Below are 27,965 nucleotides of genomic sequence, written 5' to 3'. Positions count from 1 at the left end.
CAGGAGACGACAGAGGCGCGAAAGGGCGGAGAACCGGCACCGTACAGCAACGTCCCTCTTTCTCTCGGCGGTCAAATCGTCAACCCACATGCATAAGCTGTATGCTGGTGCTGGGCTGGGACCTGTGATCTCTGGATGCAATGCCCGGTCGGTGCATCAGCAAGCGTCGAGCAGCATCTCTGTGCCGATACCCCTCTTGCCGGATTCAACATAGCGTATCCAGACGAGGGGTACAACGTGTAGTCAAGACCCATGCTCACCTGTGCTGGATGGTTACAGCACAGAAGCGTTGAGCCACAGGTAGCACGTGGAATAGACTCTTCCAGAGCAGAGTGGTCGTGGTGATCTCTTGTGGCTATGACGGCCAGAAAGCAAAAACGGGATGATCTCGGTTCGGCAAGTTGCGTATCTCTCCCTTTGGGGTCGGGCTATGAATAGACATTGGGTTAGTCTACCAACCAGGTGAATGATGATGCAATGTGTGGACACGAAAATAAGCTAGGTAAAACTTATAACTGCACAGCCACAGCTTCATACGCAAATAGGGGTCCTGTGGCTAGTGATCTACCAAACATTTTCTGGATGTGGCTGCAGATGTAACGAGTCACATCGGAAGTCAGTCAAGATCTTCACATGTTGACGTTAAGCAAAAAAGGGGTGTGGCTGGAAGGGGGTGATCGGCAAGCGATCAGCAAGCTAAGCGAGAAATCGAATGTTCTTGCTGGCGATGCCACATCAGACATGCGATTGGATATCCTCGAGAGATTTGATGACCTCTTGGTTTCCTTAGAAATCGACGCTTTAAGTAATGGATTGAGATGATCACCCAATGCATCTATTTCGGTGTGGGATGCTATTTTTACTGGTTTCCATTTGAGCCGCTCGACATGCTCCCAAAAGGGGCGGTTGTGGGGATGTCGCTTAGGGTTATCGATGAATGCGATTTCAAAGCACTTCAAATTTTGTTCTACATCGTAATGTAAACCAACATGCCTGTCTACAATGGTAAGCAAAAAAAAAAACCGAGGGCCTAGTATGCACTGCTAGCCGATTTCCAAATTCCATGGTAAAGTTTGTCGTACTAAAATGAGATACTGTGGACTGTGGTCCGCTAATTTTGTCTTTACCCATATATAACATTTGAAATGGTTCAGTTACCGAATCGTTTTGAAAATCTTGCTCGTCAGTTTTTGGTTCGATGTTCGCTTGCTTGACGTAGTGATCAGTGTCCTGCAATCGCGTTGCCATAGAAGTAGTGAAACCCCCGTTCTGAACAATCTCATCCTGTTGGGATGATATAGTATCACGCACATTGACCCATAAACCTATGATGTTGGACATGCAAGATTCTTCTACTGTTTTGTATAACATTTGAGCATATTTTCAGGCGTCACCAGGTAGAGTAGGCTGTCATTATATGTGTAGTGATTCATCGTGTTGTGTCCATGTTCCTAACGCTCTTCACTCTGACTGATCTTCTAATGCATTTCTGCGGAAAATAACGAATCTCTTTACTTGGCCGTTACCGAGCGGCTGTCCTATGAGCGTTAAAAGAAAACTGTCAGATCTGCAACTGAAGGAAACGCCGGATAGCGCACAGTTTCAAATCTCGGATTCATGTGAGCTTGAATGTCTGGAGTTGCAGAGGGTACCTGTCATTTCACCAATTTTCGAAGAAACGTAAGCGTAATGCGAGGTTGAGCGTTTGGACCATGGAAAATAGCCGTGGACGTACGCAAATTGATGGCAAATCATGTAGTTTCGCACAGAAGAAACCGAGGTCATGGGTATATGCCTCCTTAAGCTACGCGGCCGTTATTTATGACCCCTATCTTGATTCTTGACAAAGTAGGCGGGAACGAGGATTCGTTTGCTGTGCTTGTGATTTTTAGGGAAGACACATCACTCTGTTCCGATGAGCTACTGAGCAATCTCATTGCCACACGTAGTTCACAGTGAAGGTGATTTAGCAAGACCAGTACGTCACCTCATTTAGTCGAGGACGGAAAGAAATTAGGTGCTACTAGCAGTCGGTATCACTGAATCTAAAATGTTGCTGGAACCTATTCACGAGTTTCTGATTTGGCGTTGGGAACATTACGCAAATAATATCTTGGCGCGGCCTAACTCTCCAATTCCGTTCAAATTTTAGATTGAGCAATCTTTGATATATGGCGTAAGACTTTACATGCAAAACATTCAGACCATTCGAGTCTCCTAAACATGCAAAGATCGCTCAAATCCGTAGCGTCAGCCTGTAAACCAGGCGTTCTCTATACATATTACAGTTTGCTTACTATCTAGAGTCTCAAAGCTGTCTTGTATCCTCGCGTCTTAATCAAGCGGACCATCTGCTCTTCATGACTGTTTGCCTAGCAGTGGGTGGGTGAATATATGTAGTTCCGAAAGGAGAAATGTATATGTTGATAAACCAAACCGTCGAAACGCACTTTGCTATGATTGAGGATTCAAGCACGGACAACGCCCAATTTTGACTTAAGTCCATTTCTAGCATTACATTCATGACGATGGCCGCGTGGATTCGCGAGGAATGACTTTAGTATAGAGCATTACATCTGATTGTTACTGTCCATCCGGGGACGAAAGCACTTACAATCCAGATTTCCGCCAACTAACTTGGTTATGTCAACAGCCGACACGTTTCACTATCTCAACGGTCAATTTAGGATAAACAACCATCTTCCAAAGCTGATTGGCTTGAACATGATGCTGTCTAGATTTAGAGCAATTTAACTAACAAGTTAGCTGCATCTCGCTACAATATGTTGTGCCTTGTTTTTGCAGTAGATGGTGCTATGGACCTACCCCCACCGAACGGAAACTCAATCTGGGGTTGTGACTTATAATTTGATTTCTACAACCCTGCATTGCACTAATCGGTGCTGTCAGGTCCGGGGTGTGAATATCCCGTTTGAACGCATGCCGGAAAGTATATAAATCGCTTAGTCTGGACCCCGACCTTGATGCAGGTTACTGAGCGTGCGGCTAGGCGTGACTATTTTTGCTTAAGTATAAATAACAAGGTGTCTGGTGCCTGAAACGTGGCTAGGATAGCGATCATTTGGTTTCATTGGGTTAAAAAAGAAGGTACGGTGAGTCATCTACTTCAAGACCATTGCCCGATAGCATTCGCATGGGTTAGTGTGAAGATGAATATCGAACTAGACCAAGCCACAGAATCATTCATTTATTTAACTTTGTGTCGGAGCGTGTTGCATGCTTCATAGAATGACTGCAGCCCAGTCAGTCCAGTGATCGGAATGAGCAAGCTCGTTCAAAGTACGGACAAGCGAATGTGAGCTCCTTCCACTCGAGGCAGAGACAGTCCAAAAGACAGGAAGTCACATAGGAGCCTGAAATCCGAAACTTCAGTTGAAAATAACGGAAACATGTTAAAGTAGGCAGTACAACTTTCTATGCATGCTACATGAAAGAGTACTATCTTAACAATGCATTGGAGCTGTTGATATTGAAGGAATCTATAATTTGATGCGGTGGTATGATAGTTATAGTGTCGGAGCCAACAGTGGCATGTAATTACCGCATCTCGAATTCTTCAAACATAACGCGAGCAGAAATATCAAGTTCGCGTTCCTACGCGGAATATTTGGCCCAAATTGCAAAAATACCACGCTGCATGACCACGGGAGCCCAAGTAAAAGAGAGACCAGGTTAATGCGGATGATAGAAGAGAACAAGGGAAACATACTCTGCTATATGTAAGAGCAATCTCAGTTGTATCCGATCCAGGTATTTACGTGCATCCGCCCAGCATAGAGTACCTTGAAATTTACATGGTCTGAATGTTGGAGAGAAACCAAGCGAGGACATTTCGACTTTGAAATGTAGCACTAAATCCAAACAGGCCCCACAGACAATATTTATAGTGAATGATAATGTGATACACCAATGTGCTATATGAATTGGTCACGGAAGTAGACAAGGTTGTGACTCTCATCGATCCATCTCTACTGACAGTGGAAGTTTTGCAGTTGCATTGTAATTCATTCCACGAAAACTCTGCCAAAACAGTATAATCTCGGGTCCTCGGTAGTCATTCAAACCCATTAATTACGAATTTGAGACTCCAGTTGGACTCTTTGTGTGAGCCGCCCGCCCGGCATTTAGATTGTCAATCAAACTCAAGTACATTTTGAAAAGATTCGCGGCCTGTTGACGAACCGCACGTTTGAGCAACGAGACAGAGAGAAAAATATACAGAGCCTCGATCATGGTATCCAACAACTTTCCCAGATGATGATAAAAGCATCGCACACCAAAATTGCGTTGTCCTGGCTGGGTCTTACATCCAGTGCCGCAAAGCCACAGCCAAATTACTAGAGCTCTCGTGTATTCATTGAGTTATTTCAGCACCTCATTTCTACAACCCACAGGCTCGAGCGAAGCTACTAGGCCGATTAGCCTTATTTCCGGGTTTTCGATTCTTTTTTCCATTCGATCAGCTTTGCTCTTTGTCACCATTGTTTATTATGATTAAACGCTCAGATTTCACCTTGAAAGTTCTGCAACCCAACAGCACTTGCTATTCATGGATTCTGTACTATTAACTCGTCTGCGTGCTACACGCTTCGGTCGTCACTGGCAACCCTTCATGAGCTGCTCTTTTGGCAGGACTTGAATGTTCAAAACGGGATAAGTACAGGACGCTGGTTTGTACCTATTTCAAGGGTTCAAGAAATAAAACCCTCAAGACTTACGCGGAAAAGAAAGCCGCTCGATTTTTTGCAGTACAATCAGTCCTCCCATCTGATTATGTTGAACAGGAACAGCAGAGTCGACTTGTATCAAATTAAAATTGTGGCCGCATAACAAGCTCGCTTTGGACACAATCCTGAATCCACAAAACCTTGCTCGATGACTCTGGCTACAGTATTTGAAAATGGAGAAATCGCGATGCATGTATTTTAGCAAGTGGTAGATTGGGCTATAAAGAAAGTTCAAATTTCCACACAGGTGAACACAGACTAGTCTGACTTGCTAGACTAGGTACAGCCATCTGTAATTGCCATCCTGTAATTTTTCAACTACAAGCACTATGACGTCTCCTTTAAATTAAGCAATGCATAACACATGCCAACGACTGACGCCCATCGCGCTAACTAGATACATATGTGAATCCATATTAAATGAGTAACGTATCACAAGGAAGAATTTTTCGCTGCGGAGATTGAGAATAAATTGTGCGCTGCATAATATGATAAATCCCATAGGTAACTCCAAATCAAAATTACAAATTTGTGTAGATTAAAGTAGACAAAGTCAGAAGAACTACACCCCAATAATGGATGCTGATCGAATAGCCTCTGGGCATCTATTCACAATTCGTTCTCCTTCCGCTCTACCTGGATTGGAACTTGACCACCTGCCTCGGTACCGCTTTGTGGTAGAAATTCGAGAAAATCGTCCATGACCAATCGGGCCACGTTCATTCCCATAAGAGCATTCGTCTCCATTGTGGATATGAAGGAATCCATGCCACTTGTATAGTAAAAGCCTCGCGCGATTTCCGAGTCTTCAAAGGTAACACGGGGATATTCATAGGGGTATGAGTGCCAGACATGAGGATAGTACCAACTAATGACGCCGCTATCAGAAGCACTAATGTTATTTAGATTGCTGGGTACTATAGATTGTTAGAGAATACTTGGTTATCACTAGCCGAGTTCACTTACTTTCCGCGTCGAACACCTTAGCAAGAAATTCTGGAGTTACAGGCGCAGGCGAGAAAACCTTGTATAAATTTTCCGTTTGCAAAGTGACTGGGTTTATGACAGAACGTAAAGTGCTCATACTGAAAAAGCCTGCCTTACCCACGCCGTCTTCTGGACGAGCTGGAACTTCACCAGGAGGAAGAGTGGTTATGATGGTGGTTGGTACATCGGCATCTGGGCCAAGACCGAAGAACTTGGGACTGAAGGTGCGATTCGAAGCGAAAAGAGTAACATGGAGAGTAACGTAGGGTATTTTGTCTGGTGTCTTCCTAAGGACACCCTCCTCGACATTGATGCCAGAGTACTGGAAAGGTGCCGCAAGAATGACGGTATCATAATGCTTGGTCGTGGACGCGGATGCTCCTAGTAGTGTAGATTGCACAGCGTACTTACCGTTGACCTTAGAGATGGCATCAACAGTAGTGTTGAGATTGATTGTAGCGTTTGATGATTTTAACATGCCGTCAAAGATTTGCCAGTTGCCACCCCTGACCGACATCGCACCCTCAATTGCCATGCACACCATAGTTTCTAACCCATGAATAACTCCTAGATTCTGCCCGTAGTTGACGCGTGTGCTCGCTTGGATTATGTCGGTCGTAAACGGACCTGTTATCTATAAATGTAAGAGAATAACGATACTTCGGAGTAAGTCTACTTACTCCATTCTTTTCGAGATACTGTTCCCCAGTAACACCGGTCGCTGGAAGTAGATCGAGATCTTCTGCCCTGTCGGACAATGATCGGAAAGGGAAGAACGGGGCTGTATAAAGCTGCTTGAACTTTCCCACGACGACTTTCATTAGACGGACTGTCTTGATAGGAGCCATCCCATACTTCCACAGCAACTTCGTGTTGTCCCACCACTGCCAGCCGCTGTCTTTCATGGTATGGACAAAAGATTCTCCATTCCAAATGCCCAGAACATCACTATATTCTGTTCCAGAGTCTTGAGGTTCAAGGCCATGCTCCAAAGTGAAATTCTTCAGAATTTCATTTGTCGCAACGAAAATGCTGCCACCAAGTTCGACAGGAAAGCGAGCATCATTGTACGCATTCACAGTCGTTGAGCGACCACCAATATACGACGCTCTCTCATAGACAGTGATATCGATATCAATATCTGACTGTTCCGCAAATTGTCGAAGATAATACGCGGCGGAAGACCCACCTGCTCCAGCACCTACAGAGGGTTAGCCTGCAAATTATGGAGTTGTTCTGTCCTGAAAATTGAGTCGAAATCCGAACTCGTCTCCTGAGGTTTAATAATCCTTAATGACACGAGCTTGAATCCTCGTCACTCTGAGTGGCCACGATGTGATGCAGAGCTGACAACCCGGGACGGCGAGGTCCAGACAAATTGGAACGCAAGTGCTGACGAACGGAGTCTCATAGGAATTATAGGCTGTGGTAGCGAAAGGAAGCATATTTCACTCCTTTCTCATCCTCATCTCGAACTATGATGGCATCTAGGGTACAAGATCGATATGGACTTACCAATAATGGCCACCCTCTTTGGCGCTGCGCTTGGGACGGCCGCGACAGAGGACGGAGCTGCGAAAGCTGTGAACGGCCAAAAGAAACCTAAAGCATTTCCATAAAAGAGCGACACAATTGCCACGAGGTTCCAGCCTGCATGCATTTTGACGTGAAGCTGCCCAGAGAAATCTTCGAGGTTGTCTGGGACATTGATGCTCGTTACAGGGGGGTAGTCGTGATGCAGGTGGTTTCGGTTGTCATAATAATGTAGCCTTGCGCGACCAGCCGCTAGCGCCCGCCGTAATCATCATTGGCTATCGCCTCGCGCTTCGCGTGTTGTGGCAGAAAAAAGTGTCGAGCAGAGATAATTCTTATAACTTCGTCTGATAATTTCCAACCCCTCATATACAACCCCTCAGATACCCAGGACCGCAAATATGTCTGCCGCGCAGCTTCTGAACCCAAAAGCTGAATCAAGGGTGCGTTGTAAAGCTCTAAAGGAGAACATAAATACTAACACAGCCTAGCGGAGAGGAGAAGCTTTAGCTGTTAATATCGCCGCCGGTGAGGGACTTCAAAATGTTCTGAAGTCAAATCTAGGTCCTTTAGGGACTATTAAGATGTGCGCAAGCTAACAACTCCGCTATGTATTTAACTGACGTTTCTCGATAGGCTGGTGGATGGAGCAGGAAAGGTACTATAACACCCAAGTTGTCAGCGAACTCCTTTTAACGAGCGTCACCCACCAGATCAAACTTACGAAAGATGGAAACGTTCTCCTACGAGAAATGCAGATCCAGAACCCAACCGCGGTAATGATTGCGCGAGCAGCCACGGCACAAGATGATATCTGTGGCGATGGAACAACATCAGTAGTGTTATTAGTTGGTGAGCTTTTAAAGCAGGCAAACCGTTATATCTCAGAAGGGTTACATCCTAGGATAATTACGGACGGGTATGAAATTGCAAAGACTGAGTCTTTGAAGGTATATAGTTGGACCCTCGCGTGAACATCCTATTGCTAACGGTATACAGTTTTTAGATACTTTCAAGCTCGAGAAAGAGGTAGACCGCGAATTACTCTTATCGGTCGCACGCACATCTCTTTCAACAAAACTCAACCACACACTCGCCGAGAAACTTACTCCGGATATCGTCGATGCGGTTCTTGCGATTTACCAAGCTCCCGCGAAACCGGACCTACACATGATCGAAATCATGAAGATGCAGCATCGAACCGCTTCCGAAACCCAACTTATCAGAGGACTCGCTTTGGACCACGGAGCTAGACACCCTGACATGCCCAAGAGACTTGAGAATGCCTTCATTCTGGCTCTCAATGTCAGTCTGGAATTCGAAAAATCAGAAATCAACTCCGGATTCTACTACTCGAGCGCTGAGCAGAGGGACAAGCTTGTCGAAAGCGAGAGACGTCATGTAGACGACAAACTGCGAAAAATTGTTGAGCTGAAGAAGGAAGTCTGCGGTAATGACCCCAAGAAGGGATTTGTCATTGTCAACATGAAGGGAATTGATCCTCTGTCACTGGATGTTCTACAAAAGAATGGCATTTACGCGTTGAGACGCGCGAAGAGACGAAACATGGAGAGATTACAACTGATCACTGGCGGATCTTCGCAGAATAGTGTCGATGATCTTTCACCTGAAGTCCTTGGTTGGGCTGGTCTGGTGTATGAAACGCAACTTGGTGAAGAGAAGTACACATTTATTGAGGATGTCAAAGACCCGAAATCAGTTACTGTCCTTATCAAGGGACCTAACCAGCATACAATCTCTCAAATAAGCGACGCCGTGCGAGACGGGCTACGCAGTGTTTACAACATGATCGTGGATAGGAGCGTTGTTCCCGGTGCCGGTGCATTCCAGGTAGCTTTGGCAGCTCACTTGAATAGTGAAGCATTTAGAAAAACCGTCAAGGGAAAGGCTAAGTGGGGAGTACAGGCATTTGCCGATGCAATGCTCATCATTCCAAAAACATTGGCAGCCAACGCTGGCCATGATGTCCAAGACGCTCGTAAGTGCTGTGAATATCTGTAAACACTGAAGTAACTAACTGACCTTAAAAACAGTTGCTAGCCTCCAAGACGAGCAGGTAGAGGGGAACGTTGTCGGTCTGGACCTCAAGACGGGCCAGCCTATGGACCCGGTCCTCGAAGGCGTCTTCGACTCTTTCAGGGTGCTTCGCAATGCGATGGCATCCAGTTCCGGCATTGCTTCAAACCTTCTTCTTTGCGACGAGATGTTGAAAGCTCGACAGATGGGCCGGCAAGCCAACCCAGGTCCCGGGATGGATGAATAAAGAGTTTCGCAATCATGATTTCCTTTCCCAAATATGTATGGGCTGATTTGGCATAATGAGCGTCTCGGCGCCTGGGCGTGCGAGGTGGGGCTGCATATTTGTACAACACTCAACCTGTATGGAAGATCAATATAGAACGGCCGCGTAGGATGTGTGAATGAAAAGCGAATATGGGAACAAAAGTTTTGCCATGGATGATGGTTTTGGCAATTCACACTTCGCATCTTGGCACTCTATTCCCCCGCACTTTCGACAGCTGTCAAGGTAGCCGATCTTGATCAGGGGGATCTCAAAGTTCTGCTCACAAGACCGGTCAACAATAGTGTAGCCAATAGCGCTATAGACTGTCCTCTTTGTATCAATGTAAGTGATAGATATCTTTGAATACTATACTTACTTGCTCAAAATGTGTGTTATTGATACCGGCTAGCCGGTTCATGAATCCAGGCCATGTCAACGGCAGCTCAAGCCTGTTGTATCAACTAGTTTCCTTACTGAGAGTACTCTACTCGGCCTTAGTTCTGGAGCGGGTGGATCGTGCATGTATCCCACACCTTCCCCAATAGGCAAATATTACATCAATTGTGAATCAAGAGCAGTACACAAAAGCTCAACTCATAAAGCTTAACAATAATACTTCTTATAAATGAGTGAATGAATATTTGTATCATACGAGGGAATGATAGAGAATAACTTGAATCTACAAGTTTATTTGGTGGTGGAGCCAGGGAAGCTCTGCTTTCAAGGTCCACTTGTACCCGTAAACCATCTGGTCCCCTACCTAAGCCGGCTGCTCACTCAGGATCCGAAGCGAGGGTCCTGCCATTGGCTTGGCACATCCAAGCCCCTCGACTCCGTGACCACCTGGGCACCACGAGAGTTAGTGCTGCAGTCTGTTCTTTTCTGTCGAAATATGCCAGTTCTTGCCTTTCTTGTTTCTCCCTCTGTATTACGTTTCAATTTCTCATCGCGACGGCATTGATGTGCCCAATACCCTAATTGACACTTCTGGAAACGATGCTGGCCCCGAAGCAATGATATGGACTTGAGAACTCGATCGCGTGTCCACCAGATTATACGTAAAGTACATGGTCGTTTCTCGCAAAGCGCAATAACGCAGTCAAGATGCTGCGCTTGAGGCGCTATCGTGTCTTTCTATTCTTTGCGGTTGTCATCATCTTCCTCTTCGTTCGCCTGTCCAAGAATAAGCAATGGGTAGAGCAGGAGATTTCGAAGGCTACTCAGCAGCACAAGGGCAATGAGGTACAAGAGCCAGTTAAACCCGAAACACAAAGCCAGCAGAAACAATCCATTCCTCGGCCGCAGATTACGAGTGAGACATTGGTAAACGAACCCAAGTCAACGACGGCACCTCCTCCACCTCAAGCAACTGCCATCAAGGAGGCACAGAAAAGCGCAACTCTCACGCAGCCCCAGTCGGTGCACAACAAACCCCAACCTGCTTCAATTCTTCCTCCACTAGCTATTCCAGATCGAAAGCTACCTCCCCCGAGCGTTATAACCGAAGATGGTACTTCGGTCGACATTCATCCTCTTCATCCGCCTGGAAGACAGGAACAACCGTTGTTACCGGAGTCGCCAGAAGAGGTTATTCATTGGGTCAAGCAGAAGGAACATTTCCCCGTACCTACTGAATCTTTGATTCACCTGCCAACTGGCAGGCCCCTTCGAATTCCTACTATTCAGTATGCCTTTGATGACGAGACACCGAACGAGAAGATAGAACGGGAGATGAAGAAGACACAAGTGCGAGACGAATTTCAGAAGGCATGGAGGGGATACAAAAAGCATGCTTGGCTTCATGACGAATTGTCTCCGGTGACTGGAAACTTTAGAGACCCCTTTTGTGGATGGGCTGCTACTCTCGTTGATACTCTCGATACGCTTTGGATCATGGGCCTGGAGAATGAATTTGACGAAGCGGCCAGAGCGGTTGACAAAATTGATTTTACGACATCGCCTCGAGCCGACATTCCCATGTTTGAAACTACCATTCGCTACCTGGGTGGTCTTCTAGCAGCGTACGATGTCAGCGGTGGAAAGTATAAGAACCTACTGGATAAAGCTGTTGAGTTGGCCGAGGTGTTAATGGGAGCCTTTGACACTCCCAATAGAATGCCTGTACTTTATTACTATTGGAAACCAACATTTGCGTCTCAAGCACATCGTGCTAGTGGGAGATCGAATCTGGCCGAGCTCGGCTCCTTGTCGCTGGAGTTTACTCGACTGGCTCAACTGACCAACGATCCTCGATACTATGATGCTGTTGCCCGTGTAACAGATGCCTTGGATGAGTGGCAAGATCGGGGCACGTCACTGTACGGCGTGTTTCCAGGCAATGTGGATGCTACGGGGTGTAATCGCACCGCTGATATGATATACTCGCAACCAATGAATAGTCCAAATTATCCAAACCAGCCGATTGATTTGGCCGAGGAGCCTGTAGGTTATGAACCTCCGCAAACCAAAAATGTAAAGGAGCCTATACCGCAGAAGCGACCGACCACCGATGATAAGATGCTACAATTTGAAATCACACCCGGGGAACCGAGCAAGGGCCACATCAAGGATTGGAGTGAATCTCACCCAAAGCCCGCGGAACAGAAGCCGGATGTGAAAGGGCAAGTGAAGAGGCAACTCATCCAGGGCCATACAGAAGAAAACACGCCCCAGTCAGAGAAACCGACACCAACTACCCCAACGCACCCGTTAACAGGGCTTCCTCTTTCGACTGGTGCAGATGGCTCACCGCAACTCCAAGATGCTGCCGGCGACATTTGCAAGCCTCAAGGTCTTGTTTCAACTGGCGCGGACTCATACTCCATGGGGGGTGGCCAAGATTCCACTTATGAATACTTTACAAAGGTACGTGAAACATTGTATTGAACCTTCACCGTGTCAGAACTCATCAGAACAAGAATTTGCTTTCTGTGGTTTGTTGAAACAATTGTTATATAGCATTGTTTTGGCATATCACAGTGAAAACAAATTTCTGTGGGAGTCATCTCTGTGTCTTTGAGATCCTGTTGTCTCCCTGGTTTCTGTCATTACATCAATGCTAACAAGATCTAGCAATACCTCCTCCTTGGCGGGCTCGAGACCAAATATCGCAAAATGTACAATCTTACGATGCAGGCTGTACGGAAGCACATGCTTTATCGGCCAATGGTACCTGGCGATCCTGACATTCTTTTCTCCGGCTCATTAGACATATACCCATCAACACGAGATCAAGATCGTGTGCTTACAACAGAAGTGGAACATTTGACCTGCTTCATTGGCGGAATGGTCGGAATGGGAGCTAAAGTATTTGGTATTGACGCGGACTTGGAGATCGCAAAGAAGCTCACAGATGGTTGCGTTTGGGCATATGAGTCAACCGCAACAGGAATCATGGCAGAAGGAGCACTTGTGCTACCTTGTGTAAGCTCTGAAAAATGTTCTTGGAATGAGACAGCTTATCACCACGCGCTTGATCCACTTGCGGAGACGCGAGATCAAGACGTAGCCCAGTACGTAGCAAATAAGGCAGCGCGTAAGAAGGAGGAAGAAGAGGCGAAAATCGCTGCTAAGAAGCAAGCGCAGATAGATGCTTCAGTTGCTGCAGAACTCAAAGCCGAGGCAACATCGGAGGTTGGCAAGCCTAGCGATGGTAAAACGACTGAGACGCTGAAGAAAGAAGAATCGTTGCCATTGCAGAAACGCCAAAATGAGGTCACCCCACCCCTTGCGGCTAAGACGACAACGCAATTATCGTCCACAGACTTGGAATTGCAGAAGAAACTGGAGTCTACAGAAGCCGAACTGAAGGCCGTTTCGGGGACAGGTTACGCCAAAGAAGAACCTCTTCTTCCGTCAAACGAGGAAGCCTTATTGGACCCATCAAAACCGCTGACACATGCTGAGTACATTGCGAGCCGGATCAAGCAGGATTCGTTACCTGCTGGCTACACTCTAATAAAGTCGAGGAAGTATATTCTCAGGTAGGCCGAATGTGATAATCTATGCTATGACACAGAAGAGACTAACCCTTCCCTTTAGACCGGAGGCAATCGAGTCCGTGTGGTATATGTATCGTATCACTGGCGACAAGAGCTGGCAAGCAAAAGGATGGAAAATGTTTGAGTCGATCCGAAATGCTACCAGTACGATACACGGAAATTCTGCGATCATTGACGTTACGTCCAAGAACGTGACTCATATCGATGAGATGGAGAGCTTTTGGCTTGCTGAAACCTTAAAGTATTTCTATCTGCTCTACGCGACTCCCGATGTCATCAGTTTAGACGACTGGGTGCTGAACACTGAAGCACACCCCTTTAAGCGGCCGAAATAGACAATCCGTCTTGAGCTTAGATTTTGTATATTCACATTGTGGTAGGATTTTTGTACTCTAACGCTTTGCGTGATTCCTGTCATTGTCCTAGGAAAGGAGACTAGTTGTATTGGGCAAGCATTATTCATGTTTTGGATTCACGCATAGACAAGCGGGAGTTGAAGGTTTCATTCCGGGTTGTAAATAGCAGCATTGTGTATGTACTGTAAATAACGATATTGCGCTTCGATTGGCTTCAATGGACATATATCCCCGCCATGACCGGGGGCACGGCACACTAAAGCGATGGCAAATCTCAATATTGAGATTTTCGGGGTAATGACTAACTAGGCGTCGTAGCACTCTCCATGCAACCTATTTCCAACACTCCTCGAGGTCGATTGGAGACTCCAGATACAGTCACGTGGGTGACGAAGTGGGATGAACGTCCCTAACAACCCCGCAACCCGCCCTTCCGTGGGTCTTCGCGTGGCATTAATACGTTCGTCACAATGCATACTAACACATCCGTATCAGTTGTCGGCTATCACAGCAGCTGGAGGTAGATAGGAGGGTTTGAAACTGTTTTGACAACCACAGCATCTTCTCGTTCTCTATCAAACTCAAAGAGGCCTCGGCCAGACTTCTTCTACCACGTACACTCACCTACACTCCACCCCGCGACAATACGTTCAATCCTCAACACAATGGCCAATTCTCTAACTTCAACGACACTGACCCAAAGACCTATAGCAAAAGCCTTCCTCCTCTTCCCCAATCTCCCAACCGAACTCCGTCTCCAAATCTATGCCCACATCCACACACACACCGCATCTCCCCTCCCCTCGCACACCCACACCTCACGAATCCTAAAGCTATCCTTCTCGCCCTCTCTCGACCGCTATATCTCCAATTGCGCGCCTCCCGTGGTTCTTTCCCTTTGCTCAGAGGCTCGAGAGTATGCTTTGAAACGTTATGCGTACCAGTATCTGGCTATTGGACCGAACTTCTTCTGCGCGCCGAGTACTTCGATTCCTTTGAGCTTTGAGCAGACGACGTTGTATATAAGTGGATTACACCCGTTGCTTACGACATTCTCGCAAACGTTCTTATATCACCTCTCGACGTCGCCGTCTCGGCATAAGATCACTTCGTTGGCATTAGACTCGAGATGTTGGCGCGAGTTGAGCGAGGTAGGGTTATTAGGAGTGCTTGCGGGAATGAAAGGGTTGAGAGAGGTGTTGATGGTTGTGGAATTCGGTAGAGGGTTTGAAGGGGAGTTTGGCTTTTTGGAGATGCCGGAGTGGAGGAGCGATTTGAGGTGGAGTGCTGAGAGGGCTAGGGAGGCATTGAGGGAGGAGTGGGTTAGAAGAGGCGTTGGTGGGGAGGAGGGTGGAATGGTAGATGTCAGATGTGTTATCTTGACGAAGGGTGGGGAGCAGGCTTGACCTGAATTACGGAATGAGGTGAGTTGCTTTGAGGTACAGGGTATAAGCGTAGGAGTTATGGAATAAAGTTTACAGCTGGTGCTTGAAAAGGATAGACGAGAATAGTGGTCGAGGCACGGCATCGTTACGAAGATATGATAATATTCTGGTGCCCTGGCAGGCTATGAATATAAAGAAATTTGATCTTTCGAGCTAAGATTAGCTTAATTATTACCTCTACTACTTATAACTACTATTTTCTTAATATCGGTAATTTAGCTCTTGTTTTTAGCTATATCTTTTGTAGAATTCATTAAACTACAATACATTACATAGCTTGTTATTAAGCTAGTAACGAAGTGACCCGTTTAAAATACATGCAAAAGCTCAGAAGTGCCCAATATTTGGTCCGTACTACATAACTAGGTCTCTTCCTCCTTCTCTATCTCCATCTTCTTCTACCTCTGTTGTAACATGCTTAGGATGAAGAGGAAGCTTGGATGATTTTGCTGGAGAGGGTAAAGGCTCGTCAGAAAGTAATGAGAAATCCTCAACGTTATTATCAAATCCAAGACTAGGAACATCCTTAATAGCGCTGTCTGAGTTTGAGTCCGTGTCTAAGTAGTAACCTTCTCATCGGACCAAAATGCCCTGTAACTGATTCCAAAACGTATGCCGTAGCCCATTCCTTTCCAACGCACCTTCCTCAATTCGCATGTTATGCCTTGAAAGAGAAAACGTCGCTATTTATTCAATTTGTTTGAGTAAATCTAGCTTTTTGGGTCGAATGGGTTGTCATTCTATCATGTCGAGATACCTCGTTAGTTGTAATACACCAGTAAATCGCGACATGCGATATCCGGTCTTCATATCAATTCTCACATGGAATCATTTTCGCACCTAGAAATCACGAGATGAATTGCGTGAAGAGAAGAGAAAGCACCCTGGGAATGCTAGCATGGAAAATCGTTGAAATTTACATATTGGTATATCTAACAACACCTACGCTTTTATCCCAAACCCTCAATGCTATATAACGCCGGCTCGCTCAATAGATGCAGCAAATCTACAACATAGGCTTCAAATCATCGGCGACTTTAAATGGTGCTTCCGTCTTACTCTTGATCTCCTCGACTGTTACGCCGTCGGCGATTTCAGTGAGGGTCAAACCAGTGGCAAAGTCGACCTCAAACACACCCTAAATATATGGTAAGCTTTTGTTTACTTAAATTTCAATGGAAAGTGACTTACAAGCTCGGTAATGATCATGCTAACACAAGCCTTTCCTGTAAGCGGGAAAGCGCATTGCTTCATGATCTTTGGATTGCCCTTTTTATCGGTATGTTCCATGGTGACAACAACCTTTGTCTTACTAGGATTCGACACCAGATCCATAGCACCTCCAAAACCCTTGATCTTGCCTGGCAACATCCAATTCGCGAGATCACCCGTCCCACTGACCTGCATGGCTCCGAGGATGGTAAGATCGATTCGACCGCTTCTAATCATACCGAAACTCTCTTCGCTACCAAAGACAGCCGCTCCTGGCTTGAGAGTCACAGTTTCTTTGCCGGCATTGATGAGATCAGCGTCCTCGTTACCTTTGGAAGGATATGGGCCAAGTCCGAGGATACCGTTTTCAGACTGGAGTTGAACTTCTACATCTGCGCCAACAAAGGAGGGAGCGAGCATGGGCATACCAATTCCGAGATTTGCATACATGCCGTTCTTGAACTCTTTAGCTGCTCGCTTGACGATACGCTCTCTTTTAGCCGCCGTGTCGCCGGTTCCAAGAGCTGCTTTTGCGGCAGGATCGTTTGGATCTTTTGCAAATGTGAATTTCTCAATATTCTTTTCCGTCGTAGATTGGATTACTTTCTTGACATATATGCCAGGTAAGTGGACGGCTTCTGGTGCAATCCCTCCAGGCTCAACAATCTCCTCGGCTTCGACGATGGTGATTTTGGCATTTCGACCCATGGCTCCATTGAAGTTGTTGGCGGCGAGCCGGAATTGGCAGTTTCCAAGCTTGTCGGCTTTCCATGCTTTCACAAACGCGTAGTCTCCTTTAATACTCTCCTCCATCAAGTACTGCTTTCCATCGAAGACCTTTACATCCTTTGGAGTTGAGTACTGCTTAGGTGTGCCATCAGAATTATTTAACAGCGGAAGTTCTCCGGTCTGGACAACCGTTCCAAAAGCTGCAGGAGTGTAGAAAGCCGGGATGCCCTTTCCACCTGCTGCACACCTCTCAGCCAGCGTTCCTTGAGGTGTGAGCTCTAGCTCTATCTCTCCTGTGAGATACATCTTCTCGAAGGTCTTATTTTCTCCGATATAACTTGCAATCATCTTTTTGATCTGCTTAGTCTTGAGCAGCTGTCCCAAGCCAGAGTCGTCCGTTCCCGCATTGTTCGATACAGCAGTAATCCCAGTTATATCTTTCTTGTTCATGACTTCGTTGATCAGTGTATCTGGGACTCCGCATAGACCGAATCCTCCGCATAATACTGTGGTATTGGGTTTCATGTCTTTGAGGGCTTCTGCTGCCGAAGGAAGCACTTTGTTGATTTCATGGCGCCGGACAGTGGAGGCAAATGTGCGAGCAAACAATATGGTATGCTGTTGAAAGTTAGATTAACTCTTTGGCTAACATGTTCAAAGGATTGATTGCTCACTTTGGAGGTCTTGTTTGAAAATGCTTTTGCGGTTCGGTATAAGGCGGTTGAAGACATGTTGACTTTGGGTGTAGTCCGCTAAACCATCGATATAGGAAGGACTGAGGTAAACTGGTAAGGAATTAAACCTTGAGGAGTTGGGTAAGGGGAATGATCCTTTGCAAAGACCAATATTACACAAAGCAAATGAAGGAGGTTGTATTTAATTGAAGATTAATTGCTGCTCGTGAGCTCCATAGGAACAGACCCTGAATCCCCTCGGCTCCCCAGAGCGAGCGGAACAAGATTTACCCCGCGGGTTGAAGCCGCTGTTTTCCGAGCACCAGGCCGGGCTCTGGCACGGCACGTGGGCGGTCCCGTGACTTACCTCGACGGAGCTGTGCCGGTGGTGTAGCTGCTAGATATAATCAAGGACAAAGTACGAAGTCCCTGAAGTACCTGGGTGGCCCTGATTTTGTACCTTTCGTACCTGATATAGAACATTCGATATTCGCTGCAGATACAGTATCAAAAGCACCCCTACAGCCGTGGAACTGGGTCACTGGATTTGCATTTAGCCTAGTCAATCCGATACCGTACCGTACCTACCGCACCGCATTGTTCTGCCCTGCTGGCCAGGTAAATGGAATTTGCATGTGCGCCGTTGAGCATGGCTCGGTGCTAGTGTGGTACTCGTAGCGGTAGCTGTACGCGCTATTAATATTGACACGTTCGACATCATCACTTCTTCCCTTTGCAAACTCGTCACTCATCGTAACAAGTCTCTCGATCTTCGATGCGTCGTTGGAACCTGACTCGGGCCACTCCACGCAAGAAATGTGTCAGGCTTACTGTAGAGACGAGAGGAGACGAGAGGTTCCAAAGCCGCAAATGACTTGCATAAGCAGCGTCCACATTGAGCAGCATCCGAAGCCCACCCATGGCGGTTTCTCACTCGATGGAGACCGAGTTAATCGGCCGATCGAGATCGTAGGATTGCGAGTTGCAACAAATATCTGGTCCTGGAAAGATTCCACGCGCCAGGCTTCACGTCTATTTTGGCCCAGATGCAGGATTCCAGGCTGATGTTGACACGATGGACTCGACCCTGACTGCAGGAGCCAGGAGCACGTGAAGATCGGGAGTCAAGACTTAGGTAATATTGGCATGGAAAGTAGGGGTCCTTCTGTTTTCAGCCACAGGACGACAGACGACCTTCCAGGTTTCCAACGACGACCGAGTCACGTGGTGGAAAGGACCTTGATATCTCCAAATCTGTTTGTTCCATCCGTACAGCCATATGCCAGGAAATGACACTACCAGTATGGTTTGGTGAAGGTATCATCTCGGCTGGCTGCCGACTAACATGCGGTGTATATCAGATGGGTTTCTTCCGTGACTGATCTGGTTACTGGTTTGGTTACTGGTCTGGTGTATTGGGTCTGGCCTTGCTAGTGAAAATGTAGTCGAAGCATTGAGAGACCCTCGGTCATCGTGCTCCAAATAAACTAACCCCATATAAGAAGCATCATCCACATGTTCTCTTTCCGACGAGTATATCAAATACTCACACAGCTAGTTCGTGGCTGCGTAGTAGAGAAAAGACTAGTCCATCTCTCCACGTGAAGATCCGCGCTAGTAACAATCGCGATCGAAAACAGACACCGCTGACTCAGCGAGTGATTGGCTGTCGTCACCCGATCACAGCTCCCATGTCGGTGTCGCGCCACAAGACATTCGGATCGACGAGCGTACTCCCTTTTGCTTTGCAACGACAGCTAATCGAAATGCAACGCTTTCTCGCGATGGATGCGTTTTGCAGCGCTCAGGGCTCCTCCAGACCCAGCAAGGGCAGTGGGTCAGAGATGCTGCCACACGCTTTTGCTGGATGCCAGCAGCACTCGCACTTGGCCTGTTTTGCACGATTGGAGTCTGATTTTCGATCGCCATCTGGAGTAAGGGACCTGGGTACTCTCCGGGTCTATTGACCATCTGAGAATCTGAGAATCTCAGAATCCTCGGAGACTGTTCCTCCTTCTCCATACCTGGGCACTCCTCCATTTTCTGCAGAATCCCATATCGACGGTCAGACAAAGCATTAGCTTCACGCTGGAAAGAAATATCGCTACCTCATCCGTGAGCTCAAAACCTATTTCCATCGAGACCCGTCGCTGTTGACAGGACCCGTCATCGACCATACGACCGGACATCGAACATCTTGCTGTACTACCCATCTGGAGAAATTGGAGCAGTAACAATCCGCATTAACGAATGGCCACCAAGAGAACCTCGATGGAAGTCGCGTAGGACATGTGAATAGGTTGCCCAGCCTTCAACGACAACATCAACATGCTTGCCCCGACAAGCAACCAGCAGGGCATCATCCCCTCTGCTCCGGCGCACCCACGGAGAGTACCTGCTCATAGTTCCGTCAGTTTACGCCGCGTGGAGGAACCGGTGGATATTGGGAGAGATGGCAGCCGGCGGCAGCACTGGAAGGGACGGAGAGACAATGATCCTATTCCACGGCTAGCTTCGACAGGAAGCAATGAGACGGGCGACTCAGGGGGGATGACGCCCGACAGATGGTTTGATCGCTCTAATAAGCGTCCGGGCGCGGGACAGAGACCAACATTTGATGATGGTACGCTTCGACAGTGTGCCACTTCTTCTTTACTTGCTAACAAACCTCGAGGAGAACCGCCATTCCTTCTACCGCACACCACCGCTTCCAACAATGCTTCAACTCCAAATGAGCGCTGGATGCAGGCGCAGAATATGGACTATCAGTTTCCGGCACCGATCGTGTTACGGTCGACCAACGGGAGCAGTGTCGACGACTATAGAAGTGTCATTGATGATTTAACTATCGAAAACAAGAAATTGCGAGAGAAGTTGCGACGGTATGAAGCACAGTATAATTCTGATCTGGAGGAGGATAGAATACTTGAGCTCAAGTTGCACCGAGACCTACCCTCCGGCAAGAAGCGAGAACTAGAAGAGACCCTTCAAGCGTTTATATCGACCGTCGACGGGACTCCCGACAGGAAGCGGCCTAAATTCGAGAAGACGGCAACACCCGCGCCAGGACCCGCGGTCCTTCCACCAACGGCACCTCAACCTCAATCTCAATATGCTGTTAAAAAATCATCATCCTCGTCGACCTCGAACTCGCGACCGGTGGATTCAGCGTACGCCTCGATGTCGGCCTCCGACCCTACATCGACTTCGGCGTCAAACCGCTTGGGTTCCGGGGCCCGACCTCTGGATGTAGAGACGAACCAGGCAAAGGCTCAGAAGGTTCAAAATTTCCTTCAAGATATTCCCGAAGGGCTACTACCAAAGAACTCACATACGATGACCGAGAGGCAGAGGAAGAAAATGGTGGTGAAGCGGTTGGAACAATTGTTTACCGGAAAAGTCATTGGTACGATTGGGGACCACAATCAACCAATGCAGCAACAAGCGATCTCACGTGCAGCAACCGCCGAGCAAGGCATCAATCAAAGATGGTTACCTACGGAAGGGAATCGTGAGGCTCAAATTCACTCCATGGACCCTGCTGTGGATGGTGTTCCGCAACTAGAAAGTCATGATTCAACCGGCTCCGGAATTTCATCGGATCCCTCCTCAAGATCGTCACCAGCACAGCGTCCCACCCGGCCTTTGGATTTAGATCCTGATCGTGCTCAGGATCCATTGGATAATGTGGAGTATATCAGACACCTTGGGCTTTCCACTCCGCAGTTGATCACCAACGATGCTTCAGATGCTGATGCTGATGCACCCAATATGGGATGGACGCATCTCAATCTTCTTTACAACATGGCACAACTTCATATGATAAACGTAACGCTCGACTTTGTTCGGTCTGCTGTTGCCGATGTCAGTTCCAAACTTCAACTATCTCCTGATGGGCGGGAGATTCGATGGCGAGGCGGTTCGGAGGGTACTCGACTGAGCAGTGATAGTGACCGTAGTCGAGGAAAGGTTCACTCTCCCTCTGATAGTGATAGTTGCGAGGAATCGCACGCCAAGAGGAGAAAGACAGACAATTTTGCTGTGCGCATCCAACCGCAGGGCAAGCCTGGTCCTGACCATCAAACGGAGCCTGCTCAGTCCGAAATGCGTCCATTCCAATACAAGCCGTTATTTCGCCATCGAAACTCAGACGATGATCTGGCTTCCTCGGATAGCAACACCAGCGTATCTTATCCTCCACGAAGCGGGGCTGGAAAGTCCTGGCAGGCTAACCTTCGGGATTCAAATTCGAGATCAGCCTCCTCCTCAAAACGTCGACGTGAAGGGGGTCCGATGGTGTTTTACTCTGGAACGAAATTTTGCACCGATTTATCTGGCGACCGAGGAAACATTTCAACTCCACGCCATTTCACCAGTGTTGACAAGGATGGTTTCAGCAAGTACGCCCAGGGAGTAATAGGATGTCCTACACAAAAACCTCATGCGCCGCTCAATCGTACGCCCTCGGGGTCCTTGATTCCATACAGGCCACTGGAAGACCACTCACGCCTTTCCACATTTCTACATAAGCCAGAGCCAGAACCACTTTTCTTCGGGAATGGTGCAGCAGGTTCCGAGTTGTCTTGGGACGAAGCGCGCCCAATGTCGTCCTGCGAGTCCACTTTGCAGCACTTCGATGCTTGTGGTTTAGGCGGCACACGTCCTGCAGATCACTTTGCTCTGACAGTAACGACGCGGGTGTCACGCGTCCATGCTGGAGTTTACAAGAAGGCATCAAAATATTCCGCAACAAGCCCAGGTGCGCTGAAATACAAGCATAGCATTCCGAGAGAATCGCTCGAGATCTTTCGTAAGATTGAGCAGGATCATATTACTGCGAGACTAGCTTCTCTAAATACGTACTCTTCCCCCCCTCCCATGTCGCCCCAACAGCGCGAAGATCTACCTGTGAAGACCGAAGTTCTCTCAACAATCCTAAAGCCACTCAGCCCTTCCGAGTTACCAGGAGCGACAACATTCTTCAGCGATACATCTAGTTCTGGAGAAGGAGACTCGGACTCCGACGACTCTTATGAAGGAGTCTCCCATTTACGAGATGAACAACCTATGAACTTTCAGCAACAGATGGACCTCGGTCTGGTAGCAACTCCACGCTCGTCTAACGTTATGGATATTGACGAAGCGGCGGAAGATCGCGAAGAAAGCGGAGATGAAGAAAGCAGTGGCGTGTACGAGGATGATGATGAAAGTATCGATATGCTTATTCATGCTAGAGAAGCAGATCCGCAGCTTTTAGCCGCGCAGGAAAAGGAGTTTGAGGAGGATGTCAGCCGTCGCTTGATGGAATCATTACCAATGGAAGGCTCAGCGGCAACAGTTGATGGTGGTTGTAGTACCGCGGACTCGTACAGTAGTTGGTGAAGACGAGAAGCCATTTTGGACCATTTTGTTTTGCTGTGCACATTAGCGTGGCGTTTGGGGAATATCATCAGCTGGGAGCGGCGGCTTGTTTGATTCATATTTGCAATATCTAGCGTATTTATGATGTATGATGAAAGGTGGTTCGCTGATGGGTGTAACCCCGCCTACGAAATACGATCAAACAAAAGATATTAATTTCAATTATTAAGACATTGTAACACAGTATGAATTTGGGTAGCAAGTTACCAGATTTCATCACCCAGGGTCAAGCGAACCAGCGGTTGATCGAACGAAAGATTATGGTTTGCTTTGATCTGATGAGAATTGACATTTTCGTTTCCTAAGTTATAAGCCACGACATCGAGAGGAAAGCCTGTCATATTTCAAGTACTGAGTTGTGTCGATTGTGTCGACGCGCGGCTAATGATTGTGTTGTCACCATTCCAGAATATTTCTACTAAGCATCCATCTAAGTCGGCAGTTGCCACCGGCACCTCGTGACGTACCTCGTTTCTCGACATATTGTAAAGCTTGAATCTTTCGTGCTCGTCTAATCACGCAAAGAAGAAAGTAAATATCCATATAATACATTGAATTTAAAACCTCACATTCGGAAAATCAGATAAGATGGCACCTCAATTAGCATGGATCGGCTTGGGAAACATGGGACGAGTATATCTACTTGCTCTAAGCAATGTATGAATGTTTATTAACACATCTCATAGGGAATGTGCAAAAACATAGTCGAGAAAGGAGAGCTCGATAAACCTCTTATAATTTTCAATCGCACCGAAAAGCGAGCTCAAGACTTAAGCAAGACCTTTCCAGATGGGAAAACGGTCGTGTCCACGTCAATCGCCGACGCAGTATCTAAAGCAGACATCATATTTACCTGCGTCGGCAACGACGCCGCTATCAATGAAACCATGGACTCCGCTCTTAAAGGCGACGTCAAAGGGAAAGTCTTCGTCGAATGCTCAACCGTTCATCCCGACACCTCCGAAGCATTAGCCACGAAAATCACAGAAGCAGGAGCTGAATTCGTTGCCTGTCCTGTCTTCGGCGCACCAGCAATGGCAGACGCCGGTCAACTCGTCTGCGTCCTCGCTGGTCCCAAAGCGAGTGTCCAAAAGGCACTTCCGTACTGTAAAGGCGTGATGGGACGCGCCAATATCGATTTCAGTGATCAACCGATTAGTCAGGCGCTCAAGCTCAAGATTATTGGGAATACATTTATCATTCAGATGATTGAGGCACTTTCAGAAGGGCACGTTCTAGCAGAGAAATCCGGCTTGGGTGTCGAGAATCTGCATACGTTCGTGGAAACCATGTTTCCTGGGCCGTATACCGCGTATTCGAACCGTATGATCTCAGGCGATTATTGGAAGAGGGAGGAGCCTCTTTTTGCGGTCGATTTGGCAAGGAAGGATGCTGGTCATGCTTTGGACCTGGCGAAGAGCGCTGGGACGAGCATGAAGGCTGTCGAGGTTGGCGATGGACATTTGAAGGTTGTGAAGGAGTTGAGGGGGGAGAAGGGGGATATCGCAGGGATTTATGGGGCGGTTAGACATGAGGCTGAGTTGGGATTTGAGAATGGGAAATAAATGGTTGACTGGTCTCTCCTAACTTACATGCTAGAATCAAAATTCATAAAAATTAATCTCTCATTTCTTCTCATAAGTTGGTGACAAAACCGATCCTCGTCACACGTGAAATCCAGACACAAAATCCTTACGTAATCCACTACCCGAAGCTCCCCCGTCAAGCAAGCTCAACGACGTCTCATCCCAAGAACATCGACAAGCTTCCCAACCACGCAAACATGGCAAACGGGTAAGTCACTGCTCTCACCTCCATCTATTCGATCACGTAAATGAATACGAGATCGACGGGCTAACCTTCCGCAGAGCAAGCATCATCATCGGGCTCGTCGTAGTCGTAATCGCCTGCGTCGCGGGCTGGTTCTTTGCGCCTAAAGGCGAGACACAAACGTACACTAAACCTCCCTCCCAATCATTACTTATACTGATGGTGTGTTGTAGAATTTGGCGCAGTTCATTGATCCTCTCATTCGCGAGTTGCTATCTCATGTGGGGTACGTATACCAAATCCTGTTCTGGCAAGAGACAAGGTATTAATTAATGGTATAGCAATCACGTTCCTGGCACAATGGCATCCTCTTATCGTTCCACGGCGCGGCGGGCTGAGAGAGTTTGCAGTGGATGAGTAAAGTGGATGAGTAGATAAGGGGGAGAAAGCTAGACTTGCATGTATAAATTGGCGTTGGGTTTGGGCCTAGGGTTCGCTTTTGAAATGGATATGTATTGATATTGAGGGAGGACTGTATGGCTTGGCTCTTGGGAGGTGGATACGAAGAGGAAGCGCTGTCGGAATACTTGAAGGGGGTACATATGTGCCGAAGACAGCGGTTTGTGCCTCTGATCAGAAGGATGTCAGAAGAGGGCCTGGGCCTATGACAGCCACAACTGGCCGGAAATCTATTACTTTATGGTTACCCAAGACCTAATCTACCTCCCCATTCCTTTGCCAACTCAACCAGTGCCCAGAGCGCCTTCCCATCTGCCGCGACACCCGCATCCCCAACTGTATCCACTCCTTCTAATCCGACTGCCCAAAGACATCCCCTCCCAACCAACCATCTCGAGATCGCACCCACCGTAGCCAGTATGGCAGCGGTTCCATACCCGCAATCCAGAAGAATCTTCAGCGCTTCCACATTATTCGCAACTACAGCCCATCCCAGTGATCGCGCTGCGGCAGGGACATCGTATTCCCAAATCACCATCAAGATGGGGAACAGTTTTGTAGAGGATGAAACCAAAAGCGCCGTGCTCACTGAATTTGGTCGGGAGTAGCGGGGTATAAGACCTGACAGGACGAGGGGAGATATGGGCGAGGAGGTTAAAGAGCGGATTGAGACGTGGAATGCGAGGGTGGAGAGGGCGCAGAGGATTACTAGTATCGTTAGAATAGCTTCTACTACATTTATACGGGGTCGTACAGAAGAACACATATTGAAATACTATAGGCTGTTGTGCAAGGCGTAGGAAGTTATTATTGCCATTCTTGTCATGGGCGAGGGATTCGGGAGACGTCTCTTTCTCTATTCGCGCCCAGGTGAGGTAGACGTCGAAGAGGAGGAGGAGGATGCCGAGTCGGATTATAGAGGGCTGTATACATCAGCTCTGCTTTTCGTCTATATTGGGAGGAAGATATACATCGAATTGATCATGTTCGCGCATTAAAGTATTATGTAATAAATGTCTATACACCTTTTTCAATTAGCCTGGTTCCTCTTTTCTTGCTCTTTCATCGTTTATCCTCAACTTCGAGAGACTTACCTGCGGTTTAATCAAAACCAAATCAATGAACAAGACCACGAAATCATGTTCTACGTATTTATCGCAGAACCGTCCGCAGTTCTTGCACACCGTAAGACGTACACCGTGGCCGCTGGTTTTATCGTCCGCGCCGGAATACTCGGTGTAGAGGAATTTAACGGGGTACCGACATTCGATGCAGATTGGCATTGCGTTTTGGAGGGGTTAGGACATGATGGGATGGGTTGGCTGGAGGGGGGACGTTTGTGAAGTGGTCGACCTGGGGAGACGCGCCGGCCGTGGATTTGCCGGACGTCGTGTTTAGTTCTAGGTCGACACCATGGAATGGTTTTGTCGTATATCCAACTCAACTCAATGCAGAGTCATCCTCAGCATCACGACTCAATGTCTGGCTTACCTCGGCCTTCGCGGATTGTTGCAATTCTCTTGTCTTCACAAGTACCCTTCGTATCATGGTCTTATACGTATGCGAGGTCCTGCGCTGCCATAGGCTCCCCTCGGCACTTTGAGCAAGACTCTTCTGAGCCGCCAGATGTCAGGAAAAAACACTGGAACTGTTACCTCTAGTACCGTGGCATTGAATCATATGGTACTCCCATTCGCTATAGCTGTCTAAGCTCACAAGAGGTAGGAGGAGTTGTCATCCTACCGTACGAACATAGCGCGAGAAACCGCTAGTACCTAGGCAGCGTAACATGCTAGAAGTCTGTATATTTCTACAAGAGCAGATCAAAGACGTTCGGACATCCACGGTGAATCAGATCATACGACAATTATATGCTGTATATCTGGTTGCTGGCCTACGACGTTGCCCTCCTAGCGCTTCGCTAACAATTCTTAAGACGAGATTGCAAATTGATAGTAGGTACCCAGGTAAGAGGCAGTGTGCCGCTAGCGAGTTTTTCCATTATTCCTAGAACAACATCAACTTACATTGTTCAAGAGGCGTAAACAGTCTTGAGTCTCAATATTCGGAGCTGTGAAATCCCATCACTGCTTTTAATCGCCTCTGCTAGCGCTGTATTGTTTTCCCACCTTGTTTCTTTACGACTAACATGCGCAACGGGAGTAGAGGAGAATACTCTCTAGGCAGTCAAGCATGCCTGATCTCCAAGTGATTTTGACGTACTTGGAACGAATAAATTCGGCACCATCTCGGTAATCAGGCCGTGCTACCTGAAAGCTGAAAGCTGCCTGGCAGTTCGAATATTCGATAGCTTCATAAAGACCC

General features: G+C 47.4%; 10 protein-coding genes across 10 annotated transcripts; 6 read left to right on the top strand and 4 right to left on the bottom strand.

Annotated features, from left to right (window-relative positions):
* Positions 1-5,357: 5,357 nt before the first annotated feature.
* GLAREA_07174 (FAD/NAD(P)-binding protein) lies at positions 5,358-7,395 on the bottom strand (the record flags this gene model as incomplete). Its single annotated transcript, XM_008081122.1, has 4 exons — positions 5,358-5,665; positions 5,715-6,369; positions 6,416-6,936; positions 7,251-7,395. 4 exons carry the CDS (start codon positions 7,393-7,395, stop codon positions 5,358-5,360), a joined length of 1,629 nt encoding a protein of 542 aa, XP_008079313.1.
* A 274-nt stretch (positions 7,396-7,669) lies between these two features.
* GLAREA_07173 (GroEL equatorial) lies at positions 7,670-9,552 on the top strand (the record flags this gene model as incomplete). The annotated part of the gene is made up of 6 exons (XM_008081121.1): positions 7,670-7,711; positions 7,760-7,854; positions 7,905-7,926; positions 7,982-8,218; positions 8,268-9,267; positions 9,323-9,552. 6 exons carry the CDS (start codon positions 7,670-7,672, stop codon positions 9,550-9,552), a joined length of 1,626 nt encoding a protein of 541 aa, XP_008079312.1.
* A 1,125-nt stretch (positions 9,553-10,677) lies between these two features.
* On the top strand, positions 10,678-13,909 carry GLAREA_07172 (Seven-hairpin glycosidase; the record flags this gene model as incomplete). The annotated part of the gene is made up of 3 exons (XM_008081120.1): positions 10,678-12,438; positions 12,646-13,556; positions 13,615-13,909. 3 exons carry the CDS (start codon positions 10,678-10,680, stop codon positions 13,907-13,909), a joined length of 2,967 nt encoding a protein of 988 aa, XP_008079311.1.
* A 686-nt stretch (positions 13,910-14,595) lies between these two features.
* On the top strand, positions 14,596-15,336 carry GLAREA_07171 (uncharacterized protein; the record flags this gene model as incomplete). The annotated part of the gene is made up of 1 exon (XM_008081119.1): positions 14,596-15,336. The coding sequence occupies one exon, from the start codon at positions 14,596-14,598 to the stop codon at positions 15,334-15,336; it is 741 nt and encodes a 246-aa protein (XP_008079310.1).
* A 1,045-nt stretch (positions 15,337-16,381) lies between these two features.
* GLAREA_07170 (NagB/RpiA/CoA transferase-like protein) lies at positions 16,382-18,047 on the bottom strand (the record flags this gene model as incomplete). The annotated part of the gene is made up of 3 exons (XM_008081118.1): positions 16,382-16,513; positions 16,567-17,934; positions 17,991-18,047. The coding sequence occupies 3 exons, from the start codon at positions 18,045-18,047 to the stop codon at positions 16,382-16,384; spliced, it is 1,557 nt and encodes a 518-aa protein (XP_008079309.1).
* A 1,623-nt stretch (positions 18,048-19,670) lies between these two features.
* GLAREA_07169 (uncharacterized protein) lies at positions 19,671-20,030 on the bottom strand (the record flags this gene model as incomplete). Its single annotated transcript, XM_008081117.1, has 1 exon — positions 19,671-20,030. One exon carries the CDS (start codon positions 20,028-20,030, stop codon positions 19,671-19,673), a length of 360 nt encoding a protein of 119 aa, XP_008079308.1.
* A 288-nt stretch (positions 20,031-20,318) lies between these two features.
* GLAREA_07168 (uncharacterized protein) lies at positions 20,319-23,372 on the top strand (the record flags this gene model as incomplete). The annotated part of the gene is made up of 1 exon (XM_008081116.1): positions 20,319-23,372. The coding sequence occupies one exon, from the start codon at positions 20,319-20,321 to the stop codon at positions 23,370-23,372; it is 3,054 nt and encodes a 1,017-aa protein (XP_008079307.1).
* A 627-nt stretch (positions 23,373-23,999) lies between these two features.
* GLAREA_07167 (NAD(P)-binding Rossmann-fold containing protein) lies at positions 24,000-24,976 on the top strand (the record flags this gene model as incomplete). Its single annotated transcript, XM_008081115.1, has 2 exons — positions 24,000-24,044; positions 24,098-24,976. 2 exons carry the CDS (start codon positions 24,000-24,002, stop codon positions 24,974-24,976), a joined length of 924 nt encoding a protein of 307 aa, XP_008079306.1.
* Positions 24,977-25,194: 218 nt separating this feature from the next.
* On the top strand, positions 25,195-25,602 carry GLAREA_07166 (uncharacterized protein; the record flags this gene model as incomplete). The annotated part of the gene is made up of 4 exons (XM_008081114.1): positions 25,195-25,205; positions 25,280-25,363; positions 25,415-25,467; positions 25,523-25,602. 4 exons carry the CDS (start codon positions 25,195-25,197, stop codon positions 25,600-25,602), a joined length of 228 nt encoding a protein of 75 aa, XP_008079305.1.
* Positions 25,603-25,884: 282 nt separating this feature from the next.
* On the bottom strand, positions 25,885-26,923 carry GLAREA_07165 (uncharacterized protein; the record flags this gene model as incomplete). The annotated part of the gene is made up of 3 exons (XM_008081113.1): positions 25,885-26,348; positions 26,395-26,563; positions 26,735-26,923. The coding sequence occupies 3 exons, from the start codon at positions 26,921-26,923 to the stop codon at positions 25,885-25,887; spliced, it is 822 nt and encodes a 273-aa protein (XP_008079304.1).
* Between the last annotated feature and the right edge of the window lie 1,042 nt (positions 26,924-27,965).

The sequence above is a fragment of the Glarea lozoyensis genome, assembly GCF_000409485.1.
Source record: "Glarea lozoyensis ATCC 20868 chromosome Unknown GLAREA14, whole genome shotgun sequence".
Taxonomy (NCBI): Eukaryota; Fungi; Ascomycota; class Leotiomycetes; order Helotiales; family Helotiaceae; genus Glarea; species Glarea lozoyensis.
This window is presented reverse-complemented; position numbering and strand designations above follow the sequence as displayed.